The following is a 13,776-nucleotide window of genomic DNA, read 5'->3' as shown; positions in this document are numbered from 1 at the left end:
AACAATAAAGACTATCAAATTTGTATCCAAAACCTTTGAGAAGCCACTGTATTGGTTGTCAAAGTATCAAATAGTCTGAAATAACCAGTAGTGATCAGAAAAAAACATTTTTATGTGATCATTTTTATTATTCCCAAATATTCGTAGTCATTAGATTATTTCTTAAATTCACACAAAAATGTTCGGTGTGTAGAATAATTGTACGGATTAACAGTCCTTAGAACAGACCTCTTTGGGAACCAGGGTTGGGGGAAAAAAAAAAACCCTGTTTTTTTTTTTGGTTTAAGACTTTTTTTTTTTTTTTGTTTAAACCAGTTTTTTTGCAGGGCCCCCGAGGCTTCTCGGGATGGGCCTCCTCAGGGCATCACCACTTAATACTCGTAGTTACTTTTCACATCACCTTTTATGTTTGTTGTTATTCATATCATTTTCACATATATTTTAACCCCTTTTTCAACACTTCACTACTCGCACACATCTATACTTTAAACTGCACTGCCACCCTTTTTCCATTTTCCGTGTGATGCCCTGGACTGGACGTTTTTTAGGGTGCCCTGCGCTCCGGACGTGAACCACTTAGTTAGGGACTGCTAGTGACAGAGAAGCCGTGGCACGGCCTAGCAGCTTCCCATGTATTTGCAACTGCATGCAACTAATATCTCTGAATTTCTATTACCATATAGTCTTCATATATTGTTGCAAGTATAATTTTCTGAGGAACAATAGGGGGTTAACCCCCCCATCCCCTCCCCCCTTTTTTCTACTTGGTATGACCCCTCCCTTTCATGCACCTGAAAAGTACTGCCAGATTGATTGAGCAGCTGCCATTTTGTGTTTGTAGCCATCCATAATATGTTACAGTGGCGATTTAGCTTTATGGACACTTTCTGTAGGAACGGTTAAGCGATTTTCTTGCCCCTGCCAGACACCCTACAGAACAGAGTGCTGTTGCACAAACAAGCTGGCCGGATCAGATTTTATCTAGACACAGGTTTTACTTTAAGCTATTAAATTCTGGTGGGGAATTTATATTAATATTGGGTCAAAATTTCCCTAAAGAACGAGACGTTCCAAATCATCAACCTGCTTGTTTCACTTCTTGCAATTGCTATACTGTACCTCTGTGCGGCATTGATATTACCCATATTGGGGCAAGCCTCCGAACAAGACCAGCAGTTCCAGAAAATTAATGTGCACAAGGTTAGACATTTCCACCTATAAAAAGGAGTACTCTCTGCTAAATAAAGCACACAAGAAAAATACTTTTACTATGGATGGTAATATGAGTAATTGATATATTTATGCTGTTATTATTAGTAGCTACCAAACTCTCTCAGTTTGAGGCACTTTTAGGGTCACCATCATTTTTTTAAGACACCCCTAAGCCAAAATAATTAGAGCAGTCCTATATTTTAAGTAGTTGGGTCATTGCCCCCCCCCCCACACCTCTCTCCCATTTGCCATTTCCATACATCTCCCTTTGGCCCGCTTCATGTTCCCCCTTATTTACCTTTAGTTGTGATAGTCAGCGCCGTTCTGCAGCATCGCTCCTCAGATCAGACACTTCCTGTCTGATCTCCCACAACGCACTGCATTGTAGGACCCCATTCACAACAGGCCGCCTCAGGATTCACTGACTTTACAGTGACAGCTCTCCCTCCCGCCTCCCGCTCATCTCAACCCCTCTCCCACCCAGGGGTGGGCAGGAGTTATCATGTGTATAAGGGAATAAGCATTTTGAATTAAGTTTTAATGTGTGTGCATCAACCAAGCATACTTCCTACAAGTCCAGTTTAAGTCCCCTGGGTGTTCCGGTTTCTTTCCACTGTCCAAATAGGGATGTATCAAACCTTGGACCAGCCAAACAGCTCCTGTCATTTTCAAATGTGTAAAATGGCAGATAACAGCTGATTGGATCATTCAATAACAATGTGATACAAACCACAGTAACTGGACAGTCTGATTTTATATAAACTGCACTAGAAATTATTGCTGTTACAGGACAGGTAGTATCTGTGCTGCCTAGTACCCTCAGATTAATCCATCTGGGTGCCTGGTACAGTGGCAACAATAAAATCTAATATATATATATATATATACACACATATATATATATACACACATATACACACACAAAATAAAAAACACTACTAAATATTCAGTTTTATTTTTTATTACAGACTATACATTTTTACAAACATTTTGATTCTTCCCACGTAGAGTACATAAAATGCACTAACCGCAGACGTATAAAATAGCAGGTCATGCACAATTAAAATACAAAGCATATATTTAAAAGACTATCCTAAATGCTAATTAGGTGACGTGTTTTGTTGCTTCTCGGTAATTATTTATTATACGCATTTCCACAGACAGAAATCCTGAAAACATGACGTGCTGGAGATACTTGAGGATTAGAAATGAAAAACGATAGATAAATGATCGCCGTACGAGTTGAAAAACATTGATAAAAAGGTAAAAAAAAAAAGACAATGGTACGAACATGAAACAAATATATCAGGCACTGAATACGATGTAGAGGATGACAAAATAAGTTACAAATGATGGCCCCTAATGTTATCTCTATATATGCCTTGTACCAGCAGCACAAGTCATAATCTGATAAGATGTGATGTTTGCAGTGCCTCTATGAAGAGGCAGATTAAGCAGGAAACTGAAGTGAGAAAACAAAATGGCGGCCCTCTGACTTCAGTCACAGTGCTACAACATGCTATATTGTGTATATATATATATATATATATATATATATATATATATATATATATATTTTTTTAAAGGTGATTGAGCAATACATTGTTTCCTGTCCCTATTTCTTAGGAATATACAAACATTGCATTTTATGAATGTCTCCTCACCAAAACATAAATAGGTCTAACATTAAGAATAATTCATCCACTTGTCCTGTTATGAAGAAATTGAAGGCTGGAGATGCCCATTATACATGTGCTCCTCTATAGCAGAAGACATTAAATGGGGAGAATGCAATTCTCAGTGATGAGCCACCGTGACTTTCAGCTGTGCTCACCCGGGAGAATGACGGTCGCCCAACATTGCCATTTTCTTTCACACCCCATTGAGATGCGTAGGAAAATTGGCTGATGTTAGTAGCCTTTAGGCACCGGCGTTAGGACCGCCCCTGGCGGCACTCTGTAGTCATCAACTGGAACTGAATTTCCCCTTAATGGTCTGTCCAAAACTCCTGCGTCTGGTGAAAGGCAGCTGGTTACCTTCAGAAACGCTGGGGCGTCCATTGCTGAAAGATGCTATAAGTAATCTTTACATCCATCTTTATTAATATATATATGACCTCCATAATCTCTGCACCAGCTGTGTGTAACATTTGCGATGAAAACCAAGGACTTTCAAACCTCCAATAAATGTTCACTTGCATTGTTCAAGTTCATTTTAAATGGCATCGCTTTACAGCTGTAATCAGTGCAGTTTATCCAACATTAGATTTGTCACTGTATTAGAAAAAGCAGTTTCATTGGATGACGGCATCTGGGTGTAAAGGCTTCACCCTCGCTAATCTCGACAGGCCAAGGCGTAGACCTTGATTAGGAGACCGCACAGCTCCTCCTCCCAGTGGGCTTGTCACCATTTCTAACAAAGCTGTAGATTAAGAAACAAAGCAATAATAATTATTCTGTTGTGAAGTTATATTCTGCCTGTGAATGGACTAGAAGCCAGTGAAAACACAGAGGCATGAAGCTCCTCTTGCCTCAGTGATGTAATTAGTTCCTACTGAGTTGTTCGACTGCATTCATGAATACTGGTTAAGCATTATGAATTGGCTGCCTCCAATTTGCATTTGGTACAGGTATAGTTTAACAAAAAAAAAAAAAAGTCATATGTAGCAGTGCAATATTTTATCCACATCAGAGAAAGTATAGAACAGAACAGGATGATGGGTGTATTTTTTACCTCATTTGTGAGAAACAATTGAGCATTCTCAAAGTAACTGTAGCAACAGGGACACGTTGCGAGTCATTGATGTCTTGTATCTGCTGCAGCAGCCAATAAAAATAATCAGCGTCTCCCCAACCAATCGCCTCCCAGCTCTCGGCGGCCGCTTCTATATTACCCTGATCCGGCGAGACAGCTCTGTGAGGAGGATTACGCAGGGATATGCACTCATGGTAGTGTATATATCCCCTTCCGTAGATTTACCTGGAAGGGACGTGAGTGAGGATGCAAGTGTGGTTCCATGCCCATAAAGGCCACCAAAAGAAGAAACTTGTCCGCTCCCCTCGCCACAGGTTTATATTCCCCCCCTCTATGTCCACGTGGATAATAGGAAATGACGTTGGGCAGTGATGACGTCAGGGTACAAATACTGAAGGGGATGTATTCACTACCATGGACTCATTCCGTGCTCAACATCCCTCTGCCCGGTTTCACCAGGGGCTTTCCTCATCACCGGTCCCGTATTGTGTCCTCCCGGGACCCGCCTCCAGCTCCGGTCCCTACAGTCTGCGCACTAAATGCCCTCCCGCTGCTATCTAACCTTTACCCCCTCCTTACCCCCAGTGCTGCCTGCCCCTAACCCCCTCCTTGCCACCAGTACTGTCTGCACTTCCCCCTGCCTGCCCTTACCTACCCCAACTGCTGTTTGCCCTTAACCACGTCTACCCCAAATATTACCTGCCCCCACCAGTACCCAAGCTGCCACCTGACCCCAGCACTGCCTCAACTGCTGCCTGCCATCATCCCTCATAATATGTTAAAGGACCCAGAAACCATGGGACCCACAATGAGAGGGAACCCAACCTACTGTTTAGGTCCAGGTCCGTTAAGAGATCTGCGTGGCCCAGGTGAAACAGAGTAGCCAAATCTGAAAAAGGCATGGCCACATGCCCTCCAGAAAAAAAAAAAAAATCACACAAAAGCCATGTAAAATACTATGCGCGCAGCAAAGGGCGACATTTGTTTCTCTTAGCAGCTTGTCCGGGCCCCCTCCAACAGACCCAGAAAAGGTCCAAATACATCTGAGGTTGCCACAACAGAGAAGAATTGGCTCATAGGAATGCGCAGCTGGTAAACAAACAAAAACCCTTGACCTTTTAGGCACAAAATCTGAAACTTGTTTTTTTGTAAAAGTAGATTAAGTGCACCACCAATGTTACCTTTGTCACGTGATATTTTATTGGTGACATTTGGTTGCTCTTAACACATGTATACTTAGCTCGTGTTGCTTACCTGGAGGAGTCCATGCTGGCCTCTTCATCCCCACTGGTTTGCTACAGAGTACAGTCTGTTTTGGAGTAACAGGAGAAATAACCGGTGCTGCCTTTGCTTGCATTGGTTTTATTTTAATGGACACACTGCTAGAGTTTGGAGTTGCTGCAGAACATAAATAAAATAATGTAAGAATATTATAATAAGCAAAAAGTTCATCACTTTCATCAACTGTTGTTGTAGTAATCCAAGAATGACTTTGACTAATGAAACGCATTATAACAGCTTATAGTGTCTTGAGGCATCTCTTAACGGGGATGTCTACTTTTGGTCATATTTAGAGATAGAAATCCTCCCTTCTACAATTACCGTCACTGCCCATGTGGCAGACGAGCCGTTAGCCCTGGTGATCGAGAGATTCAGTCTGCTAGAAGTGATTGGACAGGAGCCACCCAATCAAGAACTGCATCCCCTGCCATTAAAATCTCCCAGACCGCTCTGTCAAACATCAGCAGATATGTATTTAAGGGAAGACGAACATTCATCTTACCGGCTGTTTTGGGCTTTGGGGCATTTTTTTCCTTTTTCCCACCCTTGGCGTTTTGCTTAGCAACTTTGTTTGTTGATGTTTTTTTAGGTTTCTTCACTTCAAACTCTTCATCCTCACCGCTAGAGCTGGAGTCGCTCTCAGAGTCCACATCTGAATGAAAAGGAGAATGTGTGAACTCTAAAAGTTGAAAGAACTGCTCTAAGCTTTAAATAAATACAATAAACTTATCACACAGATTCTGCCAGTTTAATATAGATATAGCTATAAATTCACAGGGGAAACAGAGGAATTTCAATGCTTATTGACACAACTAAGGAATGGGCGCATTGCAGGGTAACCAAAGATTGAAGCGAGATATATAGTTCAGGAATAACCAGGTTGGATTAGCTCTGTAACTACTTGATCTAAAAGTCCCACGGTATTACAGGAGAAGATAGGAGCTACAGGAGTGAGCATGTCAGCTCTGATTATTACACTGGCACCCGTAGAAGGGGCAGCTATCTGTAAGCCTTCACAAAACCAGTACGGATGGGATTAGGGTTTTGGAAACGTCCCAAGTAAGAAAGGGACATCTTATGGCAATGGTATGGCAGTGGAGGACTAGTTATGTGCAGTCAAGTGAAGGGTAGATTTGATGAGGACATAAAGGCAGCAAGCATAGGGAACAGGAGAAAGTGGGGTGTTGTCCACCGCAAGTCAAGAGAAGTGACACTAGCAGGGGGAAAGAGAAGCTCCTTTTTGGATGTTGATCTTGAGGCAGCATTGGGATATCTAGATGTATATGGTATAACAAGAGATATGGTAAGATCTTACCTTTGTTATCTCTGTTTCTACGAAGTCCATAGGGTCCACAGGGTTGACCTTGGGGTATAGCTGGATCTGGATCCACGGGCACCACGCAGTTAAAGCTTTGCTGCTCCCAGGATGCACTTGGGTCCGTCCTCCTCTATACCCCGCCCCCAAGCCACAGCACCTCAGTTGCCAAGGCCGGAGGAGGAGACTAAACAGAAAGAAGGAAGACTGGAACACACAAGAAACCATACTCACAGAAACGGGAGACGGAAAACCGGTGACCAGCCACACAGCCCATATGAAGCCAGGTACGTCAGGGCAGGTGCCCTGTGGACCCTATGGACTTCGTAGAAACAGAGATAACAAAGGTAAGTTCTTACCATAACTTGTTTTCTACTTCAGGGTCCATAGTGGGTCCACAGGGTTGACCTTGGGGATGTCCCAAAGCAGTACAACTAAGGGCGTGGACGCTCCTGTGCTGAAAGGAGAACCCGGCGCCCAAAGGATGCATCCTGAGAGGCGAAGGTGTCAAACGCATAGAACCTCAAAAACGTCTGAATGGAAGACCAAGTGGCCGCCTTACACAGCTGAACAGCAGAGGCGCCACGTCTAGCAGCCCAAGAGGGACCCACAGAACGAGTGGAATGAGCCTTAACAGAGGTTGGCACAGGTAAACCCTCCTGTGCATAAGCCTCACAAATAACGGAACAAAGCCAACGGGCTAACGTTTGTTTGTTGGAAGGCCAACCCCTCCTGTGAAAACCAAAGAGGACAAACAATGAATCAGACTTCCTAACAGAAGCAGTCCAGTCCACATAGATTCTAAGCGCTCGGACTACATCTAAGGAAGCCTCACCAGCGGAAGGATCAGGTGACTGAAAAGCTGGCACAACAAGTTCCTGATTGATGTGGAACTTCGAAACCACTTTAGGTAAAAACTCAGGACGAGTGCGGAGCACCGCTCTGTCCTGGGGAAAAATCAGAAAAGGAGGGCGACAGGAAAGCGCCCCCAACTCTGACACCCTCCTGGTAGAAGCAATTGCCAGGAGAAAAACGGTCTTAAACGTCAACCACTTGAGTTCCACCGACTCAAGAGGCTCAAAAGGAGGACCCTGCAGGACCCGTAGCACCACCGCCAAATCCCAAGGAGCCACAGGAGGCACGAAGGGAGGCTGGATTCGGAGAACACCTTGGAAAAAGGTGTGAACATCTGGCAGTGTAGCAATCTGTCGTTGGAACCACACGGACAAAGCGGACACATGAACCTTCAGAGAGGCAAGGCGTAAGCCGAGGTCCAAACCAAATTGAAGAAATTCCAAGATTCTAGAAACTCGGAACACCTGAGCTTCTGGACTCACACCACTGAAAGTAAGTGCGCCACACCCTGTGGTAAATCCGTGCGGAAGCAGGCTTGCGTGCCCTGAGCATGGTACTAATAACCGAACCCGAGAAGCCCCGAGACCTCAAGACGACTGTCTCAAGAGCCACGCCGTCAAAGACAGCCGACTCAGATCCGGGTAAAGGCAGGGCCCTTGAGACAATAGGTCCCGACGATGAGGAAGAAGGTACGGAGCGTAGATGGAGAGGCTCCTCAGATCGGAGTGCCAAGGACGTCTGGGCCACGCCGGAACCACCAGCACGAGCGTGCCGCCGTCCTGCTTAAATTTCCGCAGGATCCGAGGAAACAGGGATATCGGAGGAAACAGATACGCCAGGTGAAACGTCCATTTCACCGACAGCGCGTCCACCAGACATGCGCCTGCATCTCTTATCCTTGACCCGTAAACGGCCAACTTGTGATTGTGACGGAAGGCCATCAAGTCCAGCTCCGGCAGCCCCCATCTGTCCACGAGTAGCTGAAACACCTCTTGGTGAAGCGACCATTCCCCGGGATGCACGTCGTGACGGCTGAGGAAGTCCGCCTCCCAATTGAGGACTCCGTGGAGGAAGACCGCCGAGATCGCTGGAATGTGGCAATCCACCCAAGCAAGGATGCGAGACACCTCCGACATCGCAGCCCGACTGCGAGTTCCTCCTTGGTGGTTGATATATGCCACCGTGGTGGCGTTATCGGACTGCACCTGAACCGCCCTTCCGTGAAGAGCGGGGCCGGACGACTGCAGGGCCCTGTATACCGCCCGCAGTTCCAGGATGTTGATGGGGAGAAGTGCTTCTTCCGCACACCAACGACCCTGAAGTGACAACGAGCCGGTCACTGCCCCCCAACCCCGGAGACTGGCATCAGTCGTGATCAGGACCCAGTCCGGGATCCAAAAGGGGCGCCCCTCGACCAGATGAGCTGTCTGAAGTCACCAAGCCAAAAAGACTGCCGAACCTCCGGGGACAACACCAGCATCTGAGAGCGGATCCGGTGAGCTAACCCGTTCCATTCCGATAGAATCAGCCCCTGCAGGGGCAGTGAATGGAACTGGGCAAATTCCACCATGTCGAATGTCGACACCATGGACCCCAGAACTCTGATAGCCGAATGGACCGACAGGCGGCAACTGCTCAGTCAACTGTGTATCCGCAGCTGTAGGGAGGAGACCTTCTCCGGAGTCAGGAAGATCCTTTGCTGACGAGAATCCAGCAGGGCTCCCAAATGAACCATCCGTTGTGATGGAATCAGGGAGGACTTTCTCCAATTTATCAACCACCCGTGCGCTTGCAGGCAAGCGATCGTCAGGTGGAGATGTTGAAGCAGTACCTCCGGGGAGCTTGCCAGCAACAGGAGGTCGTCCAGATACGGCAGCAGCCGTACATTCTGGTTCCGAAGATGTGCGGCCATGACTGCCATAACCTTTGTGAATACCCTCGGTGCCGTGGAGAGGCCAAAGGGTAGCGCCCGGAACTGATAATGATGCTGAAGGATAGCGAACCTCAGATACAGCTGGTGCGAAGGTGCTATCGGAACATGGAGGTAGGCGTCCTGGATATCCAGGGACACCATGTATTCCCCAGGTTCCAATTCCAGAATGTTTCCATCCTGAATTTGGGAACTCTGAGGAATTTGTTCAGAGACTTCAAATTGAGGATAGGGTGATGAGAACCATTGGGTTTCTGCACCAGAAACAAAGTAGAATAATACCCCGTCCCTCGTTGTGATTGAGAAACGGGAACAATGACCCCTGCTTTCAGCAAGGACTCTATAGCCTCCTGAATCTGTAAAGCCTTGGTTTTGTCCTGAGAAGGACTCGTGCAGAAAAACTGGTGGGGCGGTCTGTGCCGAAAAGACAGGGTGTACCCCTGGGAGACCACTTCTCGAACCCAGGCATCCGTGGTAGTATTGTGCCAGCACTGGGCAAATTGAAGAAGTCGGCCTCCCACTCTGGGGTTCCCCAGAGGGAGGCCCGTCCCATCAGGCAGAAAGTTTATCTTCCTGCTTGGAAGAAGGGCGCCTGGCACTCCAGGCCTGCTTCTTGGGCTTAGAGGCGGTCTTGGTCACCGACTGCCTCGGGAAGGACTGACCTTTGGCCTTCCCCTGAACCCGAAAGGACCGAAGGGCAGAGCTCCGTACTTTGGCAGGTGCTGAAGCTGAAGGGAGGAAGGCTGATTTAGACTTAGCCAGAGTATCCACTATTTTGTCCAAGTCTGGACCAAAAAACAACTCTCCATTAAAAGGTAAAGACTCCAGGCCCTTTTTGGAGTCTGTGTCAGCTCTCCAGGACCGCAGCCACAAGGACCGACGCGCCGACACAGCTGCAGCCGACACCCTAGAGGTCAGCAGGCTTGCATCCAACGATGCTTCCCCAATGCAGGAAGCCGCATCTCTCATTTGTCGTATCAACGCTCTCTGGATATCCGGAGCATCATCCGGAAAGGTATCCTCCAAAGCGTTGGCCCAGCTCTCGATGGCCTTAGCCACGCAAGAGATGGCCATGGACGGACGGGCCACAGCCCCCGAGAGAGAGTAGATAGACTTTAAAAAACAAGTCTCCACTTTCCTGTCCGTGGGATCCTTCAGGGAGGAGATAGACGGTAAAGGCAACGTAGCGCTTTTAATTAAGCGGGTGACATGGGAATCCACCGCAGGCGGAGTTTCCCATTTCCTGCAATGAGCCTCAGGAAAAGGATAGTTGGATGCCAACCATTTCTGCGGTTGGAATCTCTTGCTGGGCAACTGCCAGGCCCCCACCATATGATCCGTCAACTGGTCGGACAGGGGAAAAACAGTCGAAGCTACTTTGGCCGTTTTAAAATTAGGGTACTTCGACCTGGGAGCCGGCGCATCCTCCTCTATATGAAGGATGGCCCACACCGCCCTAACCAATGCCGGCACATTTAATGGAGGACTTAGGACCTCATTCAGTGTCGGTCGTTGCTACCGCACGGTCGTACGCCACCGATGTTCGCTATACTGCGCATGCGTAAAGTTCTTTTTCCTTGAACACAGCCAGGTCGGTAGTTTGAGTGACAGAATGAGGAGTTTGTGGGTGGTAACAGGGGAAGGTGCTTGAAAACGGGGGAGTGGAGATCCGAACGCAGGCGTGCCTAATGATGCGAACGGCGTTTTATGGGAGTACATAATTAACAAAATAGTGTCATGGCACACGTGACATGGGTGGTTTGTATACTGACCTGATCGTAGTGCTTAAGAGAGAGTATGGTCAACCTTAAGCTCTACGACCAGTTCCGATGGTTCCCGATGGTCTCGAGAAGGGGGCGTATTTTTTGTCTTACGGCCGCATCCTCCCCTTAGTCGGCCAGCTAACGATCCGATCTTAAGGACGCAACTTGCGAGTGCATCGTTTGCATATCCGGACCCTTTTCCCTTACGACAGTGCGGCCGAAACGACCGACTCTGAATGAGGTCCTTAGTCTCCACCTCCTGGGCCCCGGCATCATCAGAGTCCTCATGGACCTCACCGTCATCCGAAGACATGTCCGTGTCCGTGAACTGCGCCGCCAGTGAAGCCGGAACGGGTCGCTTGGACGCCTTTGGGGGCAAATTACTGTGTAACATCGACTGAAAAGCCGATGACGAGGCCGCCAGGCTCTGAACAGAGCTGGAGAGGACATCCAACCAGGGAGGGGGTACCGTCTGAGGATACCCCTGAAAGGGTACCATTGACTGCTGCGTCACCGTGGGAGACTGCACGTACACAGGCAATCCCGCATAAGGACCCACAGTCTGAGACCCGGGAAGAGACTGCACCAGATGCAGAACGGGGGATGGTAGGCTGGGGCAACGCCCTAGAAGGGACCACCAGCTGGTCCGCGATCGACACCAGCACTTGTGTCAACATCGCCCAAGGTGGATCCTGCGCCACTGGGGGTTTAGAGGGACCAGGTACCAGCTGGCACCGCCCGCACAGACCGTCCTGAGACAAATCCACCCCATCAACCCCTGCCGAACAGAGCCGGCAGAAAAACAACACAGGAGCCACGGAGCGCTCATTCTCCTCATCAGACATGATACAATTTTATTGCAAAAGTTATTGTATCACCGAAAAGAGGCGAGGCATATAACACCTGCGCACTCCCAAGTATGCAACACAAAGAGCCCACAATATGGTACTGTGTAGCACACCACTGTATGTGACGGACCTCACAAATACGTAGATCTATATAAGTGAGGTACACAGAAAGAACACCCCTCCCCCACGCACCTGCGGGCCGTAGGAGAAGGAAAGGAATAGGTATAGGCTGACAGTAAGTAGAAATAAGCACAGACAGCAGCACTAGCAAAAGTCACATACCACGCAGAGAAGTTATACTCACTGCACCTTCAGCTACAATCAACCTCCCAGATTCAGTGTCTGGGAGGGCTATAGCGCTGCGAACACTGTCCTTTGCAGGGGAGAGGTACGCAGGGGGACCGGTCCACGCACCGCCTGGGAGATCTGCGTTGCCACTGAGAAGATGGCTGCCGGAGAGCTCTGAGGAGTGGCCGCAAGAGGAACAGCCCAGCGACGCCAGCACTCATGAGAGAAGGCGCGCTGGGCTGAGGGGAGGAGCCGCTAAACCAGGGAAGGCTGCCTCCCCTGGCTAGCAATTAAACCCAGGGATGCTGGTTCCCATCCAGCAATTATTCCCTGGTGGTCCAGCGGTCACGCAGGGTATGCCTTAAAGGAGGAGCCCGCCGCCGGTCTGCCCCCAGAGACCGGCGGCTAAAGACTGCATTTGTTTCCCCGTGCACAGCGCAAAGCGCTGCATGCGGCTTACCTGGCCCCGTGCGTCCGGCAGCAGTCAGTGGGTGGTCCCGGAACCACGCTAGTACTGACTCCGGGGTCCCGATGCGATCCCCAGATCAGTACTGGCGTCGCAGCGGCAGCGTGGACGTCCAGATGAACAGTCTGATGCTGCCGCTCTGAAGATAGTAAAAACATAAATAAATAAACAAAATCTTCTTTAAAAAGAATATGCAGCCCCCACTGCCCAGGGTGACCCGACTCCGGCCGGGCACCAACTAAAACTGAGGTGCCTGTGGCTCGGGGGCGGGGTATAGAGGAGGACGGACGTTGGGAGCAGCAAAGCTAACTGCGTGGTGCCCGTGGATCCAGATCCAGCTATACCCCAAGATCAACCCTGTGGACCCCCTATGGACCATGAAGTAGAAATAGGCAGTTGGCAAATACCATGTGAACTCTCTGTTCTACACATACTCTAACTACAAGACTGAGGGCCTGATTCAGACCCGGACGCTATCCGCAGTGCGCTCGCTATTGCCGATGGTTGCTAATCTGTGTATGCATAGCAGTGCGCGTGAGCAAACTACACAGTGCGTTCGCAGATCCCTCGCTCGTACAGCAAAGCCAGCCCAGCAGAGTGAGTGACAGGAGAAGCCGTTTGTGGGTGGTGACAGGGGCAGTCCAGTAAAAACGGGGGAGTGAACGCAGGCGTGCCCGAGTGTTTAAACGCCGTTTTAGAGGCGTGCATAATTAACAGGCAGCGTCATAGTACACGTCACCAGCCATTTTTTTACCCAGTTTTCCTCGCAGTGCTTGCGGTAGTAAAAAGCTACCGCAAGCACTGCGTTCACATCCGATAGTGGTCGATGTACCAATGTTTTCATAAACTTCCAGGAGATTACGTATGGCAGTGGGTGTCTCTGCATTGGCTAAGGGGAGTCTGCATACACAAAGCGAACGCTCGTACAGGTATGATGGGAGTGCTTATGCCTTGGCGAGCGATCGCTCCCTGCCGTGTCACTTTCAAATATTTGCATTCGCATCGTGCGAGTGTATGCTCATAGCGACCGGGTCTGAATCAGGCCCTGAGACCTGTAATATAAA

General features: G+C 48.4%; 1 protein-coding gene across 2 annotated transcripts in view; it reads right to left on the bottom strand.

Moving 5' to 3' along the window:
* Positions 1-2,164: 2,164 nt before the first annotated feature.
* RAD51AP1 (RAD51 associated protein 1) overlaps positions 2,165-13,776 on the bottom strand; it is a 32,849-nt gene continuing 21,237 nt past the window's right edge. For both annotated transcript variants that reach the window (XM_088478982.1, XM_088478981.1), the window contains exons 7-9: positions 5,750-5,899; positions 5,221-5,364; positions 2,165-3,633 (exon numbers count right to left, since the gene is read on the bottom strand). In XM_088478982.1, the coding sequence (XP_088335108.1) occupies positions 3,506-3,633; positions 5,221-5,364; positions 5,750-5,899 (422 nt within the window). In that variant the 3' untranslated portion in view covers positions 2,165-3,505. The remainder of the gene's footprint in view (positions 3,634-5,220; positions 5,365-5,749; positions 5,900-13,776) is intronic.

Source organism: Taudactylus pleione, unplaced genomic scaffold, assembly GCF_031769625.1.
Source record: "Taudactylus pleione unplaced genomic scaffold, aTauple2 ptg000225l, whole genome shotgun sequence".
NCBI classification, from domain to species: Eukaryota; Metazoa; Chordata; class Amphibia; order Anura; family Myobatrachidae; genus Taudactylus; species Taudactylus pleione.
Note: the sequence above shows the minus strand (reverse complement) of the source record. Positions and strands in the feature narration are given on the sequence as shown.